The 23,717-nt window shown below is 37.3% G+C and overlaps 1 protein-coding gene across 1 annotated transcript in view; it reads left to right on the forward strand.

The window, feature by feature from the left end:
• The window catches only part of CEP97 (centrosomal protein 97), a 46,837-nt gene extending 27,009 nt beyond the window's left edge, over positions 1–19,828 (forward strand). Inside the window, exons 8-12 of the mRNA XM_044251278.1 lie at positions 4,964–5,128; positions 5,932–6,065; positions 10,427–11,192; positions 14,775–14,850; positions 16,280–19,828. Of these exons, the coding sequence (XP_044107213.1) occupies positions 4,964–5,128; positions 5,932–6,065; positions 10,427–11,192; positions 14,775–14,850; positions 16,280–16,984 (1,846 nt within the window). The 3' untranslated portion in view covers positions 16,985–19,828. The remainder of the gene's footprint in view (positions 1–4,963; positions 5,129–5,931; positions 6,066–10,426; positions 11,193–14,774; positions 14,851–16,279) is intronic.
• The last annotated feature ends 3,889 nt before the right edge of the window (positions 19,829–23,717 follow it).

Below are 23,717 nucleotides of genomic sequence, written 5' to 3' on the forward strand. Positions count from 1 at the left end.
CAAAAGCTTCTAATCCATCTTATATATAAGGGCAGTATTAGTAATAGGACTCGGGGTGCCTCAGTTGCTTAGCTGGTTAAGCATCTGACTCTTGGTTTTTGGATCAGGTCATGATCTCAGGGTTGTGGGTTCAGGCCCTGTTTTGGGTTCTGCACTGAACATGGAGCCTGCTTGAGATTCTCTCCCTCTCCTTCTGCTCCTGCCCTCTGTTTGCATACATGCATGCGTGCCCTCTCTCTTTCTGTCAAACAATAAATAAAATATTTAGAGATGCCTGGGTGGCTCAGTCAGTTAAGTGTCCCATTCTCGGTTTAGTAGCCTTGTGTGTATGTATCCTATAGGACATGTACAAGCATGTTCACAATAGCCTTACTCGTAATAGCTGCAGACATTTTGGAGCTGTTTGGTACATTTGGGAAACAATCCAAATGTCATTCTGTAGAATAATGAGTAAATACTTATATTCAACCTAAGGAACCTAGATTGTTGTTGATGACATAGTAGAGAAAAATGCTGCTGCAGTTGATGTCTGAGACAACTGTAGTCTACACAGTGCTTCTGTGTTTTTGTTTTGTTTTTGTTTTTTTTTTAAAGATTTTATTTATTTATTTGACAGAGAGAGAGATCACAAGCTGGCAGAGAGGCAGGCAGAGAGAGAGAGGGGGAAGCAGGCTCCCCGCTGAGCAGAGAGCCCGATGTACCATTTGATCCCAGGACCCGGCTCATGACCTGAGCTGAAGGCAGAGGCTTTAACCCACTGAGCCACCCAAGCGCCCTCCAGAGTTGTTTTAAAACACAGAATCACTGGGGCGTCTGGGTGGCTAAATACCCACCATGCCACTTCAACAATTACCAACTTAGCCAGTCTTGTTTCATGGATCCCCACATTTTTGGTTGGCTTTATTTATTTATTTATATGTATTTTTTAGATTTATTTATTTGAGAGAGAGTGCAAGAGAGAACACGAGTAGAGGGGAGAGGCAGAGTGAGAGGGAGAAGGACACCTGCTGAGCAAGGAACCCACATGGGACTCAGTCCTCCATCCGAGGACACTGAGATCATGACTTGAGCCAAAGGCAGTTCTTAACCAGCTGAGCCACCCAGGTGGTCCTGTTGGAGTATTTTTAAACCACTGAGCCACCCAGGCGCCCCTGTTGGAGTATTTTTAAAGCAAATACCAGGTATCATTTCATCTAATACTCCTTTTTTTTTTTTTTTAAGATTTTATTTATTTATTTGACAGGAATCACAAGTAGAGGCAGGAAGAGAGAGAGGGGAAGCAGGCTTCCCCCTGAGCAGAGAGTCCTACTCGGGGCTCCATCCCAGGACCCTGATATCATGACCTGAGCCGAAGGCTGAGACTTATCCCCCCTGAGCCATCCAGGGGGATAATACTCTTTTTTTTTTTTAAATGAGAAAGCAGATTATTTTATTCTAGTTTTTAAAACTCAAACCTTTAAAAAAGATTTTATTTATTTTAGTGAGAGATAGTGAGTGTGGGCAGGGGCTGGGGCAGGAGTGGGAGAGAGTCTCAAACCTTAGAGCCCAAAGTAGGGCCTGATCTGATGAACCTGAGATCATGACCTGCCCCCAAATCAAGTCAGATGCTTGACTGATTGAGCCACTCAGGTGCCATAAAAACAGATCGTTTTAAATTTTCTCTCCTAATAGTTGTTGCTTATGTTATGTTATGTTATGTAAATTTTTCCTTCAATTTCAAGAGAAGAATCATATTCCAGTGGTTTGAAATTAATGTTAGAGCTGAATGAATTTTAATTTTTTCTTTGAATATCAATGATGTTTTAATGGGCAAGGAGATTGTTTCATCCTAGGAGACTATTTTATGGATTAATAAACTTGTGTAATTTTATGTTTATTGATGAATGATAAGCAAAACCAGAGAAACAGATGTTACAGTAGTTGATGCTCTGCAGATTGTGATTTTCCTTACACACTTAAAACTGAATATTCAAGTCAGACCTTTGTTCCTCTTCTTATGTTCACTTTTCTTTCCTTCCCAACTACAAATGATCTATAACTTGGAAATTTTGCTTGCTGGCTAACATTAAAGTTGGTGATTATCCTTTACTCACATGGACCTGTTTTGGGAACATTTTCAACAAGCCATTTGCTTGGTAGGAGAACTTATAGAAATTTAGAGCAGATATACACATTCTGAGTGATTTTTTTTTTTTTTTAAGAGAACAACAAAGCCAGTGAGTGCAGGTAGAGGGAGGTGCACAGGGAGAGGGTGAGAGCAGGCTCCATGCCCAGTGCATAGCCTGACTCAGGGCTTGATCCCATGACCCTGAGCTGAAATCAAGGGTTGGATGCTTAACTGAGCCACCCAGGTGCCCTGATCTTTATTTAATACATAGACTCATTCGTGGAAGAAATACTTGGAATTACTTTTATTAGGTAGAATAAAATTTTTATCTTTAGACTAAGATTAGGATTCCGTGAGTTCAGTTAATCAGTTAGGCATACCTCATATCTCGTTGTTAGAAAACAGCTTTTCCTTTCTTGTGATAATGGCAAATCACAGAAAACTAATCTCATTTTATTTTATTTTATTTGCACCATGACTCTTTTGTATGATTTAACCAGTTACCAAAGGCCAGTTTCATTTCCGTCTATAATAGAACTTGGGTGGCTTGACTGTTTTGGACTATATAGTTTGTATGATATGGATACCTTAATATCAAGGTCCAAGTAAATGGTTGTAGATTGAAAGTGATTTTGAGACTATTTAATGCCAAGTTAATGCTATAACAATAAACCATACCAAAATGATCCAACCTCAACTTTAGGTTGAGGGGTAGATTTAAGAATGGTGAAAGTGAATGGGTGCCTGGGTGGCTCAGTGGGTTAAGCCTCTGCCTTCAGCTCAGGTCATGATCTCAGGGTCTTGGGCTAGAGCCCCGCATCAGGCTCTCTGCTCAGCAGGAAGCCTGCTTCCTCACTTCCTGCCTCCTGCTCTGCTGACTTGTGATCTCTCTCTCTCTCTCTGTCAAATAAATAAATAAATAAAATCCTTAAAAAATTTTTGAAAAAAAATGGTGAAATTGAAGCAATGGTATGTTAATTAAAAAAATTAAAATATATGTGTAAAAGTAAACAGTAGTGTAATGACCTTCCATGAATCCATCATCCAACTTCAACAGTTGACAGCTCACGGCCAACCTTGTCGTATGTACCTTTATCCATTCCCTGTTCTCCTATATTATTTTCAAGCAAATCTCAAAGTACATGTAATTTCAACTGTGAATTTTCAGCATATATCTCTAAAAGATGAAGGCTCTGGGGGTGCCTGGGTGGCTCAGATGGTTAAGCTTCTGCTTTCGGCTCAAGTCATGATACCGGGTCCTAGGATTGAGTCCTAGGGAGCATTGGGCTCCCTGCTCAGGGGAGCCTGCTTCTCCCTCTCCCGCTGCTGCTCCCCCTGCATGTGCGCGCTCTCTCTCTCTCTCTCTCTCTGTCAAATAAATAAATAAAATATTGGGGCTCCTGGGTGGCTCAGTGGGTTAGAGCCTCTGCCTTTGGCTCAGGTCGTGATCCCAGGGTCCTGGGATTGAGCCCTGCATTGGGCTGTCTGCTGTGCAGGGAGCCTGCTTCCCCCCTAAAAAAACACAAAAATCTATAAATAAATAAATAAATAAATAAATAAATAAATGAAGGATAAAGGCTCTTAATGAAATAACTACAATACTATTATCACATCTCAAAAAATTTCACAATTCCTTAGTAACATCAGGTATTATTAGTTTAGTGCTTATGTTTCTAAAAGTCCTCACAAATGCAGTTTTTAAATGGTTTTTTTGGAAACAGGATCCAAATAAGGCTCCCCATTGGATTTGGTTGATATATCTTTTAAATTTCTTGCTTTTTTAGTGACTTAAAACTTTAATTTGTTATTGAATGCTCCATGGGTTGGCCATGCATATTCAGTGGTTTTCATGTGCTTGTGGTAAGATCACACAGAGCTTGACTGGGTGTCCAAGATGATGCTTTTAAATCTCTCTTAATTTATAGGTTTCTTCTTTTTCATTTTCTTTGCTTTCTTTCTCTTTTTTGGTTGTTGTTGAAAAAAATGAGATTATGTCCTGTAGAGTTTCCCACTATACCTATTTTGCTGACTAAATCCCTGTGTCCCTTCTTATATTTCCTGTAGATTGGTAGGAGGATGTGGAGGTTTCATCAGATTTAGGCTTTTCAGTGGAGAGGACCACTTTTGGGTCCTGTCAAGACACACACACACACACACAATGTTTGGTTGTCCTTCATGTTATTAGTAGCTATTAATGAGCAATGCCTAAAACTATTAATTCATTCACTGAGAGCTTCAAAATGGTGAGATTTTATTTTTTAAATTTTTAAATTTTTTAACTTAATTTTATTTTTTCAGTGTTCCAAGAGAAATGGTGAGATTTTAATCCATTCATTTTATTAGCTGGAATACCTCTATTTGGTCCTTCCTGGTATAGATTGTATAGGAAAGATAGAATTATTGATATTGAATTCTTACTTTTTATTTAACCAGTTTTTAAAAGTAATGAGTTTGATGGTTCACTAGCGTCCTCTAGCTGTGACCAATTAGCTTTTTTTTTTTTTACTGTCATTATGAATTAATGGATTTAAATGTAATTGATATATTTACGTACTTTAGTTTGATGGTGAATAGAGGGAATATTCATTGCTTCTTTGAAAATAATTTAAAGATATTTGGAGCTGTGAGCGCAGCTCTGTGGAAGTGCCCCTAAGCGAGAACAGAGGTTTAAAACATTAGAAGAGCAAAGGGAGTGAATCAGAAGGAAAGGTTAAGGAAAAAAATAAAACAAACTTAACTGAATTTTATTTATGAAAATCATCCAGTGATGCTTTAAGTTAAGAAGGAAGATCATTGTTGCTTCAAAATGTATCTATGCTGGTGTCATATCATCTATTGTTTGTTCCCCACCTCCAGTTTGAAAGCTGAATGGCTCTACAGTCAAGGCAAGGGGAGAGCATACCGGCCAGGCCAGCATATCCAGCTTGTGCAGTATCTGGCTACCGTCTGTCCTCTAACTTCCACACTGGGTCTTCAAACTGCAGAGGATGCCAAACTAGAGAAGATTCTGAGCAAACAGAGGTAAGCCCCTTTATTTGTAGCACCTGATTATTCACAAGTGGAAATATCTCTCAGGTCTCCTGCATGGTTAGTAGGACTGGGGCAGGTGCTGTGACCCACATTTCTGGGCACTCAGGCCTCTTGTCACTGCAGCAGTCCTGCAGGGGAACTAAACTGTGCAGTGCCGTCCAGCCTGCTCTATAGCAGGTGCATTGTTAGTCATTTCCTGAGTGGGGAGAGCCGAGCAGTGTGGAGACTGGGGTTTTTTAAAAATATATTTGTCCTTTAACGTAGGTGTTTCATATGGGTTCTTTAATACTAACATTAAGAAGTGAAGCTAGGGGGCGCCTGGGTGGCTCAGTGGGTTAAGCCGCTGCCTTCGGCTCAGGTCATGATCTCAGGGTCCTGGGATTGAGTCCCGCATCGGGCTCTCTGCTCTGCAGGGAGCCTGCTTCTCTCTCTCTCTCTCTCTCTCTCTCTGCCTGCCTGTCTGCCTGCTTGTGATCTCTGTCTGTCAAATAAATAAATAAAATCTTAAAAAAAAAAAAAAAAAGAAGTGAAGCTAGAAGTGTGAACTAGTCACTTTATAAGAGAGCCTGCCTTTGAGTGTTTGTGCATGTGTGTGCCTATGAGGCTTGTCTATGTGATTGTGATTTAACCTTTCTATCCAGTGCTTTCAAACTTGACTTTGTAATTTGGTGGTGATAAAAGATACCTACTTTGAAAACTTAAATCTCTACCTCTTTGACAGGATTATGTAAGAAGCAGGAAAACTTTCTTTTTGTGGTTTGTGTTAAGTCACATCAGATGTTACTAATTTTTAGGTTTCACCAGAGACAATTGATGAACCAAAGCCAAAGTGAAGAGCTAGCCTCTCTTGCTCCTGTTGATACAAAAGCACCCCTTGTACCTGAGCATTCAAGCCCTGTTCAAGATGGCCAGATAGTCCAGGAAAGCGGTATGAAATTGATCGATCTGTGGTCCTTTTTCTCCAAGTTGTTCCATCTGTTCAGTACCATAAAAGGGAAATAAATAGACATTTTCACAATTTTTTGTTTGTTTACTTAAGTGAACATTTAAGTCTTATATTTTATGTATGTATCTATACAGACACACATGTAAAATTACTATATTTTAAAGTGTTAATTTTTATTAGTTTTGTCACAATAATAATTTTTTTTGAGATTTTTTAAAAAAATTAATATATAATGTATATTCACCCCAGGGGTACAGGTCTGTGAATCGCTGGGTTTACATACTTCATAGCACATACCTTCCCCAATGTCTATAACTCTACCACTCTCTCCTTCCCACCCCGCCCGCAACCCTCAGTTTGTTTTGTGAGATTAAGATTCTCTTATGGTTTTTCTCCCTCCTGATCCCATCTTGTTTCATTTATTCTTTTCCTACCTCTCAAACTCCCCACATTGTCTCTTCCTCATATCAGGGAGATCGTATGATAATTGTCTTCCTCTGATTGACTTATTTCACTAAGCATAATACCCTGTAGTTCCATTCACATCATCACAAATGGCAAGATTTCATTTCTTTTGATGGCTGCTTAGTATTCCATTGTATATATATTACCACATCTTCTTTATCCATTCATCTGTTGATGGACATCTAGGTTCTGTCCATAGTTTGGCTATTGCGGACATCGTTGCTATAAACATTCAGGTGCACGTGCCCCTTTGGATCACTACATTTGCATCTTTAGAGTAAATACTTAGTAGTGCAATTGCTGGGTCCTAGGGTAGCTCCATTCTCAACTTTTTGAGGAACCACCATGCTGTTTTCCAGAGTGGCTGCACCAGCTTGCATTCCCACCAAGAGTATAGGAGGGTTCCCCTTTCTCTGCATCCTCGCCAGCATCTGTCATTTCCTGACTTGTTAATTTGCCATTCTAACTGGTGTGAGGTAGTATCTTACTGTGGTTTTGATTTGTATTTCCCTGATGCCGAGTGATGTGGAGCACTTTTTCATGTGTCTGTTGGCCATTTGAATGTCTTTGCAGAAATGTCTATTCATGTCCTCTGCCCATTTCTTGATTGGATTATTTGTTCTTTAGGTGTTGAGTTTGATAAGCTCTTTATAGATTTTGGGTACTAGCCCTTTATCTGATATGTCATTTGCAAGTATCTTCTCCCATTCTGTCAGCTGTCTTTTGGTTTTGTTAACTGTTTTCCTTTGCAGGGCAGAAGCTTCTGATCTTGACAAAGTCCCAATAGTTCATTTTTGCCCTTGCTTCCCTTGCCTTTGGTGATGTTCCTAGAAAGAAGTTACTGCAGCTGAGGTCCAAGAGGCTGCTGCCTGTGTTCTCCTCAAGGATTTTGATGGATTCCTTTCTCATGTTAAGGTCCTTCATCCATTTTGAGTCTATTTTCGTGTGTGGTGTAAGGATATGGTCCAGTTTCATTTTTCTGCTTGTGGCTGTCCCAATTTTTCGAACATCATTTGTTGAAGAGACTGTCTTTTTTCCATTGGACATTCTTTCCTGCTTTGTCAAAGATTAGTTGACCATAGAGGTCAGGGTCTATTTCTAGGCTCTCTGTTCTGTTCCATCGATCTATGTGTCTGTTTTTGTGCCAGTACCTTAGTGTCTTGATGATGACTCCTTTGTAATAGAGCTTGAAGTCTGGAATTGTGATGCCCCCAACTTTGGCTTTCTTTTTCAATATTCCTCTAGTTACTTGAGGTCTTTTCTGGTTCCATACAAATTTTAGGAAATTTGTTCCATTTCTTGGAAAAAAATGGATGGGATTTTGATAGGGATTGCATTAAATGTGTAGATTGCTTTAGGTAGCATAGACATTTTCACAATATTTGTTTCTTCTAATCCATGAGCATGGAATATTTTTCCATTTCTTTGTGTCTTCCTCAATTTCTTTCATGAGTACTTTATAGTTTTCTGAGTACAGATTCTGTGCCTCTTTGGTTAGGTTTTTTCTTACGTATATTATGGTTTTGGGTGCACTTGTCAATGGGATTGACTCCTTAATTTCTTCTTCTTCTGTCTTGTTGGTGTGAAGAAATGCAACTGAGTTCTGTGCATTGATTTTATATCCTGACACTTTACTGAATTCCTGTACAAGTTCTAGCAGATTTAGAGTGGAGTCTTTTCGGTTTTCCACATATAGTATCATATCATCTGCAGAGAGTGATAGTTTGACTTCTTTGCTGATTTGGATGCCTTCTGTTTCTTTTTGTTGTCTGATTGCTGAGGCTAGGACTTCTAGTACTATGTTGAATAGCAGTGGTGATAATGGACATCCCTGCTGTGTTCCTGACCTTAGCGGAAAAGCTCTCAGTTTTTCTCCATTGAGAATGATATTCATGGTGGGTTTTTCGTAGATGGCTTTGATGATATTGAGGTATGTACCCTCTATCCCTACACTTTGAAGAGTTTTGACCAGGAAAGGATGGCTGTACTTTGTCAAATGCTTTTTCAAGAAAATTACACTGGGAAGACGAGGTAAAGGAAAGAAAATAGGGAGGAGCATCCAGGAGCCGCCAGTACTGCCTCAGGATGGAGGGCCACACCTCAGGGGCTCACCCACGCTCACCCACAGCCCAGGACCAAAGCATTCCATAGGCCTGACCTGCCCCAACCCCCAATAATAATTATTTTTTTAAGTTTTTTTTTAAATTCCAATATAGTTAGTATACAGAGTTATATTAGTTTCAGATGTACAATAGAGTGATTAAACAATTCCATGCATTGCTCAATGTCCATCTTGATAAGTGCCCTTCTTAATTCCATCACCTGTTTCACTCATCCCTCCATCTACCTCTCCTCTGGTAACCTTCATTTTGTTTTCTGTGGCTCAATCTGTTTCTTGGTTTGTCTCTTTCTCTTTTTTCCTTTGCTCATCTGTTTTTTTTATTAAATTCCACCTATGAGTGGTATATGGTATTTGTCTTTCTCTTACTACCTTATTTCACTTAGCAGTGTACTCTCTAGATCCATCGTGTTGTTGCAGATGGCAAAATTTCATTCCTTATGATGGTTGAATATTAATCCATTGTGTGTGTATAAATATTTCACATCTTCTTTATCCATTTTTCTGTTGATGGACACTTGGGCTGCTTCCATAATTTGGCAATTGTAAATAATGCTGCAGTAAACAGAGGGGTGCATGTATCCTTTTGAATTAGTGTTTTTGCATTTTTTTGGTAAATATCTAGTAGTGTGATTACTGGATCATAGGGTAGTTCTGTTTTTAACTTTTTGAGAAACCTCCATCCTGTATTCCACAGTGGCTGCACCAGTTTGCATCCCTGCCAACGGTGCACAGGGGTTCCTTTTTCACCACATCCTTACCATCAGTTGTTGTTTCTTGTGTTTCTAATTTTAGCCATTCTGACAGTTGTGAGGGGATATCTCATTGTAGTTTTGATATGCATTTCCCGATGTTGAGCATCTTTACATGCGTCTGTTGGCCATCTGTGTTGTCTACTTTGGAGAAGTGTCTGTTCGTGTCTTCTGATTTTTTTTTTTTAATTTATTTGACAGACAGAGATCACAAGTAGGCAGAGAGGCAGGCAGAGAGAGAGGAAAAAGCAGGCTCCCTGCCGAGCAGAGAGCCCGATGTGGGGCTCAATCCCAGGACCCTGGGATCATGACCCAAGCCGATGGCAGAGGCTTTAACCCACTGAGCCACCCAGGCGCCCCATGTCTTCTGATTTTTTATCGGATTATTTGTTTTTTGGGTGTTGAGTTATATCAATTCTTTAAATGTTTGGATACTAACCCTTTATTAGATATGTCATTTGTGAGTATCTTCTCCTATGCCTTTACATTTTGTTGATTGTTTCCTTCACTGTGCTTTATTTCTAATGTTTAAAAAATACTCAGAGAGTTGCTGCCTTTTTTATTGACTTGATACTTTGATGTTCTAATGATTATTGCAAGAATTTGTTTTCTTAAAAGTCTTTGGTTTGGGGGTCCCTGGGGGGCTCAGTGGGTTAAGCCTCTGCCTTTGGCTCAGGTCTTGGTCTTAGGGTCCTGGGATTGAGCCCCGCATCGGGCTCCCGGAGCCTGCTTCCCCCTCTCTCTCTGCTTGCCTCTCTGCCTACTTGTGATCTCTCTCTCTCTGTCAAATAAATAAGTAAAGATCTTTAAAAAAGAAAAAAAAAAAAGAATTGATATAATTAAAAACAAAAGTCTTTTGTTTGATGTTTTAGGCATATTGGAGGAAATCATCAAAGCATTTTATCATATTGTACTATATTTCAGGGGTTAAATTTCATTACAAAGATACAACTAAAAATCTTTTAAAATATTTAGTGGTTTCAATGATACTTTGTTGATTCTTCTAGAACCCGTCATCCAAGTCAATTCTTGGGTTGGGATTAAGAGTAACGATGATCAATTATATGCTGTTAAGAATAACTTTCCAGCCTCTGTACACACTACAAGATATTCTCGAAATGATCTGCACTTGGAAGACATACAGACAGATGAGGACAAGTTAAACTGTAGTCTTCTCTCTTCAGAGTCCACTTTTATGCCAGTTGCTTCAGGACTCTCTCCAGTATCACCTACAGTTGAGCTGAGGCTACAAGGCATTAACTTGGGCCTAGAAGATGATGGTATTACAGAGGAATCTGTGAAAGGGCTGGAAAACCAGGACTTTAATAAGGAAGAGGAAAAGGCGTTTTGGACTACAAATGAGAATTCTGTTCAAATGAAGGAAAGTGTCATCACTACAGAGGTAAATGAGAAAGATGGGCTCTTACCTTGTCTGGAGCCAACAGTAACTAGTGCTGTCTTGAAGGATGACACCCATAGTCTTACATCTTTTCCTGAGTCAGTTGGACACAGTGTCTTCCATATACAGCCAGGCAGCGGAGAATCTGTAGCTTCAGAGAAACTTCCTTGTGGGGTTTTAACCCAGAGATCTGTTGCTTTGGGACAAGATAAAGTTGCCCTTCAGAAATTAAATGAAGCAGCCACGAAACTTCAGGCCTATTGGCGGGGCTTTTATGCCAGGAACTACAACCCCCAAGCTAAAGATGTGCGTCATGAAATTCGGCTGCGCAGAATGCAGGAACACATTGTTTGCTTAACTGATGAAATAAGGAGGTAAGTCAAAAGTTCTTGTTTAGGTTCTGTATTGTTGATTTGGGAGTGTCAGAGTCTTAGAGTTGATTCAGAACACTGAGCCATTGCTGTTGTGTTCAGGACACTTCATACCCTGTTGCCATTCTTGGTTTCCTTGTCTCCTATAACATACTGAAAGCATCTTGAGGACAGGAACTGCCGTATATATCTCCATTGTTAGCATGGCTGTTGGTACATTGATGCAGTGCAGCAATAAATGTTGAACAATGGTTTGTCTTATAGGTATTTATAAACCTAAACATAGAGAGGTACAGAAAATGAAGAAAAATGGAATAAGCATATGAATGAGAAGATGAGAAAGTCTACATGGAACCCAGTAGATGATACAGAATTAAAGAAAGGAGTGGGGACTTAAAAGGGACTAAAAGTCTGGGACAGTGGTAGGAATTATTCCTCACTTCTGTGGCTGACATTACTGACTGCCAACCAGGAAAATTAGGAGTTCATATATTTATTTTGAGTATTAGTTTTGCAACAGGCGATATTTATTAATATTATCAAGTGGAAGGGGAGGAAGCAGTAAAAGAGACTGGGAAGGGACAGCCAGTGTTACAGGAAGACAGGGTATGCGTCACAACTTTGATAGGGAAATGTTTCAGGAGAAAAGAGAGGTACCATAGGGAGAACAGAGGATTATATATTTTATTTAGAAGCTGGAGGCTATTGGTGACTATATTGGGGGACCCTGGGACTATTCTCAGGTTTGATGATTTGCTAAATGGACTCACAAAACTCGGGGAAGCCATTCTGTTAATGACTATGGTGTGTTCAAATGAAAGGATACAGATTAAAGTCAGCAAAGAAAAAAGGTGCATAGGGCAGAGTCTAGGAGAGCAGGTACAAGCTTCTTGTCTTCTTCTCGTGGAGTTGTATAGATAGGGCTGAGTCTGTTGGCATTGATGTGTGACAACACATACAAAATATTGCCAACCAGGGAAACTCACTGAAGCCCTGACTACAGGGTTTTTATTGGGTGTCAGTCTTGTAGGCATTGAGTGCCTATGTGACTAACCTTAACTACTTACACCTTAGCTCCTACCCAAGGTCAGACTGATACCATGTCTCTATCAGGACTGTAGGTGAACAAAACAGATATTCATTCACCTGAAAGCACACTGTTAGCATAACTATCTGGTTTGGCCCCAAACCCCACAAATATACAGATACTCTTATCAAGCAGGATATTCCAAGGACTTGGACATTATCTCCCCACCAGTCCTTTCTTTGGAATGTGTGGGGTTAGAACACCCCAAGTCTGCTGAATTAACCCTTTCTTGCCTAGTGAATTTCCTAAAAGCAGCTTCAGTATGTAGTGGAATCAGGCAGTTTGGAATGGGTTGAATTGTGAATGAGAGGTAAAGAGTGAGTGTAGCCAGTTCCTTTATGGGGCATCCCATATGAGGTATGTTGCTGGAATAGAATCTGGAGTTAAGGAAAATTCTTCTTTAAAGATGGGAGATACAGAGCATGTTTATGTGTTGATAGAATGATTCAAAAAAGAGGGAAAATCTGATAGTGCAGTGGAAAGAAAGGAGAAATGCAAGGTTGAAGTTCTTGAGAAGGTGAAAGAAGGGATCCAGTGCACAAGGAGAGGGAGTGGCCTGAGGTAGGAGCAGGAGCAGAAGCAGGTAAGATAGTAGGTTTGATGGGATGGGAGGGAAGCAGAAGTTCTTTTTTTTTAAGATAGCGCTTTTTATGCTCCACAAATAAGTGAAACCATATGATAATTGACTCTCTCTGCTTGACTTTTTTCACTCAGCATAATCTCTTCCAGTCCTGTCCATGTTGCTACAAAAGTTGGGTATTCATCCTTTCTGATGGAGGCATAATACTCCATAGTGTATATGGACCACATCTTCCTTATCCATTCATCCGTTGAAGGGCATCTTGGTTCTTTCCATAGTTTGGCGACCGTGGCCATTGCTGCTATAAACGGCGTTAGAGAGTAGGGAATTTGGGTAAATTGGAAGGGTAGGTGAACCATGAGAGACTATGGACTCTGAAAAACAATCTGAGGGGTTTGAAGTGGCGGGGGGGTGGGAGGTTGGAGTACCAGGTGGTGGGTATTATAGAGGGCACGGCTTGCATGGGGCACTGGGTGTGGTGAAAAAATAATGAATAATGTTTTTCTGAAAATAAAATAATTGAAAAAAAATAAAATAAAATACAAAAAAAAATAAAGGCAAATAAAAAAGGAAAAAAAAAAGATAGCACTTTTTAAAAATTTAATTTCAGTGTAACAGAATTCATTGTCTGTGCACCACACCCAGGGCTCCATGCAATACGTGCCCTCCATAATACCCACCACCAGGCTCCCCCAACCTCCTACCCCCACCCCTTCTTAACCCTCAGGTTGTTTTTCAGAGTCCATAGTCTCTCATGGTTCATCTCCCCCTCCAATTTCCCTCAATTCCCTTCTCCTCTCCATCTCCCCATGTCCTCAATGTTATTTCTTATGCTCCACAAATAAGTGAAACCATATGATAATTGATCTCTCTGCTTGACTTATTTCACTCAGCATAATCTCTTCCAGTCCTGTCCATGTTGATGCAAAAGTTGGGTATTCATCCTTTCTGATGGAGGCATAATACTCCATAGTGTATATGGACCACATCTTCCTTATCCATTCGTCCGTTGAAAGGCATCTTGGTTCTTTCCACAGTTTGGCGACCATGGCCATTGCTGCTATGAACATTGGGGTACAGATGGCCCTTCTTTTCACTACATCTGTATCTTTGGGGTAAATACCCAGTAACGGGAAGCAGAAGTTCTGTTTTATGAATGCTTCTCTTTTTTCAGTGATACAGAAGACATGGTCAACATTTGAAAATAAGATTTCATAATAGAGGTTGAGACAATAAGGGAGTTTGCCAGTTATAAATCTGAGGTCTCAGATGGCACAGGAGAAGAGCTTGGGGGTCTGGAGAAACTTGGGAATTGGGTTAGAAGTAGAACAAAATGGTGGTGACATTGTGGACGATAACAGAGAACTAAGGGAGCCTTAGGTTGGTGACATGCCTAAGTATGGAGAGGGCAGCAATGAGCCCAGATGAATATTTAATGAATAAGGGGAAGTGATGGATGGGGAGGTCCTTTGATGATAGCAAGGAATATGTCAGGGGCCTGGGCAAATGGGGACTGAAGTATGATAGGATTAGTCCTATTAGTCTCTTAGAGGATGACTTGTCAACTGTGATTCTAATCCTCTGATGTTTTGTAGCCTTTGAACAGCTGCTCTTTTCTGTGGCTCTTGTGCCTTTGGTATTTTTGGCTGGGAAATAAAGGCCCGATAAAGAGCCATTTAATATTTTATTTTATTTTTCATCATTAGCAATACTTTGTAGAACCAACATAATCTGAGTTTCATTTACATCCATTTAGCTTCTACATTGAGTCATAGTTTAAAGTTTCAGCTTAGATATTCTAAAAGCGGGAAGGGCAGTTATTAGACTATTAATATAGTACATGTGTCTATTAGTTGTAACAATAGGCGCAAGTCAAAGCATCTTCTTTGTGTCAGTAATGGATTTTGAATTATTGTAGATTAAGAAAAGAAAGAGATGAAGAACGTATTAAAAAATTTGTACAAGAAGAGGCTGTCAGATTCCTTTGGAACCAGGTAAACCCATTCCTGCTGATTTACCTAATGTGTGAACCAAGAAAAATTCTAGATTTATTGAGATAATCATAGAGTAGTCAGGTATATTGAAAAGTTTCTCAAAGTTAAGGATGTAATATGTGTTCTTTGCCAGTAACTCTGAATTAGAACAGTGAATTTTGTTACATTTTATTTAAAGAAAAATATTGTCATAATTTTGACCGGAAAGATAAAGAACTATAAAGATGAAGGAAAGTGACTAAATCGAGGGATGTTACAACTTTCCAAGAGGTAGAAAATACTCAATTAAAAGTTTTCTCTAGCCATCTATCTTGTTTTACCTCTTGGGAATATTTGAATGAAAGGTGACTAAGATAGTATATGATAGCTCTGATATGCATGTCCTAAAATGTGCACATGACTTCTTGAGAGTTTAAATCTTCTAATAGCATACTTCAGGGACTGTTCAGACAATCAGTTTTACTTTTATTTTATCTCATCAAACATTTCCTTGATAATTTCTTAGAAATATTTTTATAAAAGAACTTGCTATAATAGGATTTCATCCATAAGATTAAGAAATAGTTATTGATTTCTAAGGTTTTATAATTACTAATATTAGGGGAGTAGTTAAATTATAGAATAACAATACCATGGAACATTATGGAACAATTAAATAGAATAAGGTAGCAGTATGGACTGATGTAAAAAGTTTTCCAGAATAACATTGTTCAGTGAAAAACAGCAAGTTGCAGAACTTAAGGTTCTGCTTGATATTAAAAACTCTGTGTATATTTGAAAACATAGTAAAAGGTCTAGAAAGACATGTATCAAACTGCTGTCAGTGATTTCCTGGGAGGGTGGTCAAAGAGAAACTAAAAGATTCTATATATTGCTTTCTTCTTGCAGATTTAATTGTAAAATTTTGAGATTTTGATTGTATGTTAAAAATGTAAAGGCTATATTATCAAGAACTCAGGGTACTTTTGGGTATTTTAGAGTTGTATATGCTATATTGTAAGATAATATTTAAAAATTCTATCCTAAATGGAAATGTACATTGAAATATTTATTTTAGAGAATCTACTTATCCTGGGCTCTAACATGTCTTACTCAATAGACTTCAGTTTCTATTGAGTACATTATTGACCCCTTAGTCACGGCTATTGTGCTTCTATTTGTTTTTCTAGTACTAGCAAGAGAATTGCTTTGGCTCATCCTGATTCTCCTGGTGAGGACCTTTTGTCACCAAGAACATGTACCACTTGCACCAGCCTGGTTTAGGCTGGGATTGCTGTGGAACGGATAAGGGGAGTCAGGCCGTTTCTAACTCCAGTTCTCCCATCTGCCATTTACCAACTTCACGAGTGTTGGGGGAAAAAGCTCAAAGAACATTGTAAAACAGGCATGATTTTTGTTTTATAATAAAATTATATCCTTTGGTTTACAGGTAAGGTCTCTACAAGCTTGGCAACAGATGGTGGATCAGCGTCTAAGTTCTTGGCATACTGATGTTCCTCCTGTATCAAGTACTCTTGTGCCCTCTAAACATCCATTACTCCCCCAAAGTCAGGAGCCCTCTTCTGATCAAAATTCTGATTGGTTCATTGCTCCTGATGAGGCTCCTCAAGAGAAATCTTTACCAGAATTTCCAGACTCTGGTTTTCATTCTTCCCTAACAGACCAAGTTCACTGTTTGCAGGATTCTCTGGATTTTGAGAAAAGTTCCACAGAAGGCAGTGAAAGTTCCATAATGGGGAATTCCATTGACACAGTCAAATATGGCAAAGAGTCAGATACAGGGGATGTCATTGATGAACACAGTGAATGGAATAAGGAAAGCTTAAACAATGAGCAGGATAATAGTCTACTTGAGCAGTATTTAACTTCAGTTCAACAGCTAGAAGATGCTGATGAGAGGACAAATTTTGATGAAGGGACAGGAGATAGTAAGCTTGACATACCTTCTTCCCCTGAAAAGTTAGATGCCTTGTCTGATGGTGCTTCTGTAGATGATACTCATGGCATATCTCCTACTTTGCAAGATGAAATCAGCCAGGCACCAGAAAATTGTAAATTAAATGCTGAAGTTCAAGGGCAACAGTCAGACTGTGATTCTAAATTTCAGGTATTGCATGTTGGTATTACAGTGTAGCATGTGTGGTTGCTTGGGAGGAGAAAGCTTCTTAAGAATTTCAGTTGTCTTTTTTTTTTTGGGGGGGGAAGGGGAATATCACCCCATTTTTCTTACTATTTATATAGAATTGTATTCTTATCTCATGTTTTCCATATTTTAGAGACTGGGCTGAATCTTCATTTTGATTTTATTAGCTATTAGCTGTAATCTGTCAAACAATATTTATGTTGAAAGCTATATGCACTTTATTTCCTAATAACTGAATTGCATCAGCAGTGTTGTTTTTTAATGTACTCATTTCCTTTCAAAAATAAACTAGAATATCTTTCAAGAAAATTGAACAGTTTACCTTAAAGATATAAATAAGAGAAGTTAGATTTTTCTGTATGTGAGGAAATTGATTATGCAGTAAGGAATGCAACTTGTTAAAGTGAGTGTAGATGACAAATATAAGGACTGTGAACTATAGAAAATTTTCCAGCCTCCTTGGGATAAGAACATATATTTTTAAGCCTTTTGTCCTCCCTTATGAGTCCAGAAAAGCCTTCTTATGAGCAAATAGGGAGAAAAGGTAAGATTATAAGATTTTTTCAGAGGAAATGAATATAATTGTCTCATGGAAAACTTTAATGCCATCTGTCAGTTTTAACATATGAAGTAAAGTGTTCCATCTGGAATTAAAATCAAGCTTATTTAAAGAGGCATGACTAGAATATCTCTTAGATGTGGAGAAAGCAGATGCTAGGCTCCATTTGCTTGGAATAATGTCACAGCACACATTATCTTTTCATTCAGTGCTTTTTTACCCTACAGATAAGCATTTATGTGCCAACTTCCTTGCCAGAAATTAACATATGTTCATCTTCTCTGACCCTGCATTATATTTGCTTATGTATTTCAGCAGAAGGTCCATGGCCATTTACTTCATTTTTTGACCTCTGCTTCACAATGAAGAACATTTAAAATAATATTAATGGTAGAATATGACTTTTTAAAAGGTCTATTTTCTATCCAAATCTCTGGAAAAGTGCCACATTTGGAAGGCAATTTAGTGGTGGTTAAAAAAAAATAAACCTCACTTATTTCTTGTTAAGAAGAATATATATCTGTAACTTCAGGAAGAAATGATAATATTGTGTTGAATGTTATTGATGGGTGCATTTGCAAATCAAGGAAGCTTAATATATTAATCTTTGAGAATGTTGTAGTATCGTTGAACAGCATATATCTGATTTCCCCTAATCTTTGGACATACAACTATTTAAAACTATGGCAATACTTAAGTGTTCTAAATTTAGGTGCTAAATATCTATTCATTTTTCTGTTACAGTCACTAGATCCCTTTCTTCGAAGTTATATAAAATAAAAACTTATGATCCTTCAAGAATAAAGTTGGGGATTACATGTTATACTTTGTTGATAGCTAGAAACTTTTCTCTGGTATGGGTAAGATGTGTTTTTCTTGGTTTATAAATATGTAGCACTCAGGTTGAGAAGACTTAGATTTCATTCTCAGAAATTCAGTCTCTTGAAAAGGAAATATTTTCTGTCTCTTATAAATGAAACAGCCGTCTTACATTCAAAATTTTCCGTACTGAAGCATGTGTAATGTTGAATGCACATTAAATAAAAATAGAATTTTTTACTTTTTGAATAATGCTAATTATCTTTTATGGATGATTTTGAATTTCTTCTTAAATATACCCTATTTTTCTATTTTACAGTTAAGTGCCTCATTTGCTGCCCATAGTTAGAAAAAACAACTTGCACTGCACTAAATACCAAAGTGCTGATTTATGGAACATTAATTTCTCATAAAAGTCCCTAAAATGTTGTGGTTCAGTATTGCCTAAGTAGGTTTTTGCTGATATCTTCTCCCTCTTTTTCTAAGAAATGGCACAATTCAACTAAATTCATTGAATATTAGTGTTTGTCGGCAAGATTTCCTTTTTTACCTTTGCTTTGTTTTTCTAGCCAATAAATAATATTAGTATGCTTTTATTTTAAAATTGACAGTTTATGGTAATGGTTAATATTCTGCTCGTCATTAGATTTAACTTTATTAGTGTTTTGAAGTGGAAGAATATTCAGTTGCTCCCTACTCAACTGTATAGATTATTTTGAATGTAGATAGAATGAAAATAGTGTAAATTAGAATGCAGGAAAATTGTGGCATAGACAATATATTTTAATAAGTTTACAGTGTAATTTAAAATAACTTACATAATTAAGTAAGATATTTGGTGTTATGTCATGGGCTATTCATTGGTTTGGCTAAAGAGAGAATGAATCTAGTAAAGTTTGGGAAGTTGAGCTTTAACATGGTCTTTGTGTTTTTTCTTGTAGGAGAGGATTAGTTTAGCTGTGTCATTTTAGTTCGTATCAGTTTTCTTGATATATGGAAAATTCAATATATCGAGATATTCCTCCAGAAGCACAGTATCTTACCATGTGAAAATTGGAAGGAATCTTAGCAATTATCTATTCTAATCTCTTTGTTTTAAGGATGAAAAGGTATAGAGAATTAAGTGACTTGCTGATGTTATAGCTAGTTAGTAGTAATAAACTGTGAAAACTTAAAAAGTTTGTATTCCAAAATTTATTATTACACACTATTAATTATACATTTAGTGAGTCAGTAGGAAAATCTTTGCATATTTTTCATTCTCTTTGAAAGAGGAAAAAAAACTGACAGAGCTAGAATCCTACCACTTGAATGAAAATTGCTTGTAGATAATGACTAAGTTGTTCAGAAGTCTGAGTAAATTTTCTCTAAGAAATGTGATATCATTAAAATCATTTTTTAAAGATTTTATTTATTTATTTGAGATACAGAGTGAGAATGAGAGAGAGAGCATGAGAGGGGAGAGGTCAGCGGGAGAAGCAGACTCCCTGCTGAGCAGGGAGCCTGATGTGGGACTCTGTCTATCCTGGTACTCCAGGATCACGACCTGAGCCGAAAGCAGTCGCTTAACCAATGAGCCACCTAGGCGCCCATTAAAATGGTTTTTAAAGAGAACTTCTAGAGATTAAAAATGTAAAAGTATAATTGCATCTAGAATCCATTTATTTCATAACAAGAAGTATAACAGGTTGCTGAGATATCTAAGATTTTCTAGTGAAATCCTGAGTTTGTTTATATTTCTTCATCAGTTTTACAGAACAACAGATGACAGAGTTTTAACTCTCTTGTTGTGCAGAAATGTCCAATCATGACGGTTGATATAAACACCATATAATTTGGTTCTATAAGCTTAATTATGAAAGGCCTCATAATATGCATGTTTTAGGAAAATATTTAGCCACACACTGGTTTGCATATATGCAGATAACTTTATTCTTGAATAATGTGGGTGCCATTCTTGAGTGTGGACTTTTATTTTTGTTTTGGGTTATTTTAGATATGTAAACTCTGTAATAGTATTTTCCTGTTATCTACTTAATGCAAGTCTAGTTACACTTTTTGTAAGTATTTTCAGATATAACATGAGCTTAAGATACTATACTATCTCCTTGTTACTTTTTTTGGTGCAGATTCTTAGAATTGGATTTATAACAATATAAACTATAAAACTTTTTTTTTTCTGGAGTGAAGATGGCATATAGAACACGAGTCTGATCGGTTTCCCATTCATAAAACAAAAGACTTCATTTTTAATGTATATTTTTATTTTGCCATGTATTTTATTAATGACACTTATTGTAATGTTTTAACTTTTAAATATATGATCCCTTTATTCATAAAGTAAAACAGAAAGGGTCTATAAGGAACACTTAAATATTTTTAGTGATATTGCTTACACTGATCAAACCTATAGTGCCATATTAAAATTAAAAGTCAAGTAAACAAAACAGTTCTCATGACCTTAGAGTGAAACAGATAATTGTCTTTTTAAAATGAGGTGCTTTTTATTTGTGAATGAGTGGAAATCATATTACATTTTAATTCCTAAATTGATTTTAGTAGATAGCAGGAATCTCTGTGTAGTGGCTTTGTTCATTTTCTAATTCAATTTCTTTGAGTATTTTGTGATAATTTTAATATTAACAAAAAGAGTTTAAAAGTAAATTTATTTTTGGGCTATTTTTAGATTTCTCTTTAATTTTGTTTTAGAAATAGATGATTTAAAGTGGTTATGGTCCGTTTTATGAAAGCTAAATATTTTGTATTATATTTAATTTGTATTTAATTTGTATTTGAGTCTAATTCTAAATAAAAAGTTTGTACATTTGTTTGAGTATCTTAGTCTGTTTATTATAGTGGTTAGTAGTAATGGTTGTTACTCATTGTGTTTGCAATTAGTGGGTAATTAAAATTCAGAACAAATTGCAGATAGAATTCTAAGGAAGTTCCAGAGTATTGTTATATAAATGAGTTTACAATAAAATAGTCCTAGCCTTATGATAATAAATATGAAATGAAAGAAATGGTAATTTAGTAGTTTTATCTGGTATAGATTTTATTACTTCCAGGTGATGGGTATATGTGCTGCCGAAGCGAGCACTACTTCCAGGTGATGGGTAGAGAAGAGCAGATATCCCTCACAGAGCGCAGATGACACTGTCAGGTACTATTGAAACTGGGTGCTGAAAGTTAGGGAGTGAGTGAGTAAATCGAGCACAAGCCTTCTCGTTTGGCCCAGTTAGGATCTCTATTTTGTTGGTGTTAGGAACCAAATTGTATCCCCTGCTAAAATTTATAAGTTGAAGTCCTCCCAGTGTGACTGTGTTTGGAGATATGTACTTCAAGGAGGTAATTAGGGTTAAGAAAGGTCATAAAGAAGGGGTCTTAATCCAATAGGACTGGTATACCCCAGTAAGAAGAGGAAGAGATACAAGATATTCTTTGTGCATGCCTAGAGGAAATGCCACTTGAGGACACAGTGAGAAGGCAGCCATCTGCAAGGCAGGAAGAGAGAGCTCAACAAAGCAAACCTGCTGAGATCCAGTCCCTAAAGATAGGAGACTTCCAGTCCCTAAAGATAGGAGAAAATAAATTTCTATTGTTTAAGCCGCTTAATCAATGGTATTTTGTTATGGCAGCCTGAGCAGACTACTACAGTTGGTTAATCAAAATATTGATTAGGGCAGGGAATTCCAAATTATTTACATACCTTAAAAAATATTTATTGAGGGGTGCCTGGGTGGCTCAGTGGGTTAAAGCCTCTGCCTTCAGCTCAGGTCATGATCCCAGGTCCTGGGATTGAGCCCCACATCGGGCTCTGCTTGGCCGGAAGCCTGCTTCCTCCTCTCTCTCTGCCTGCCTCTCTGCCTGCTTGTGATCTTTGCCTGTCAAACAAATAAACAAAATCTTTAAAAAATATATTTATTGAGATATAAATGGCATACAGTTAACTTCATGTATTTAAAGTGGACAATTTGAGAGGTGTCTCTTGACCTCAGGGTTGTGAGTTCAAGCCCCACATTGGGCATGAAGCCTACTTAAAAAAATAAAGTGGACAATTTGATAAATTTTGACTCATATACCTGCCCATAAAACAATCACAGTAATCAAGATAATGAACATATTTACCACCCTTGAAAGATTCTTCATTTCCTTCATAATCCCTCTTATTTTGTATGGTTTCTTTTACTCAGCATAATTATTTGGGATTCATCTGATATTTCATTCCTTTTTCTTGCCGAGTGGTATTCCATTATATATATTTGCTGCAATTTTTTTCAAATTAAAAAAAATTTTTTTAGCTTTATTGAGAAGTGTTGACATACTGTGTAAGTATAAAGTATATAATATGATTCTTTGATATATGTATATACTATAAAATGTTTGACACAATAACATTTAACATATCCATCACCTTATCTAGTTTTATAATTGTGTGTGTTCAGAACTTTTAAAATCTACTTTCTTAGCAACTTTCAAATTTTATGGTATCAGGTCTTATGTCTAAGTCTAATCCATTTCAAGTTAATTTTTGTGAGTGGTATAATTTGGAGATACAGTTTCATCCTTCAGCATATGAATATCAAGTTTTCCTAGTACCATTTATTGAAGATAATTTCCTTTCCCTATTGGGTATTCTTTGCTCTCGTCAAATATTAGTTGACCATATATGCATGGGTTTATTTCTGAACTCTTGACTCTGATCTATTGGTCAATGTGTTTGTTTTTATGCCAGTATCATACTGTTTTGGTTACTGTAGCTTTATAATACAGTTTTGAAATCAGGAAATATGCCTCCCACTTTGTTGTTATTTTTCAACTTTGGTTATTTGGGTCTATTGTGGTTCTATATGAATCTTAGAAATGTTTTTCTATTTCTGTAAAAATGCCATCAGAATCTTGATAGGGATTGCATTGAATTTATAGATGGCTCTGGGTAGTACAGAGCTTTTAAATATTAATTCTTCCAATCCATGAACACAAGATTCCTTTCCATTTGTGTCTTCCTCAATTTCCTTCATCAATGACTTAGTTTTTGGTGTAAAGATCTTTTGCCTCCTTGGTTAAATTATTCTTAAATATTTTACTTTCTTTTTTAAAAAAGATTTTATTTATTCATTTGACACAGAGAGAGAGACAGCAAGAGAGGGAACACAAGCAGGAGGAGTGGGAGAGGGAGAAGCAGGCTTCCTGCAGAGCTGGGAGCCCTCGATTCCAGGACCCTGGAGTCATGACCTGAGCCAAAATCAAGAGTCAGACACTCAACAAATTGAACCACCCAGTTGCCTCATCTTTTCTTGTATTGTAAAAAATTTCGTGGAATTAAAAACTGCCTTATTGGGGCAC

Source organism: Neovison vison, chromosome 6 (genome assembly GCF_020171115.1).
Source record: "Neovison vison isolate M4711 chromosome 6, ASM_NN_V1, whole genome shotgun sequence".
NCBI lineage: Eukaryota > Metazoa > Chordata > Mammalia > Carnivora > Mustelidae > Neogale > Neogale vison.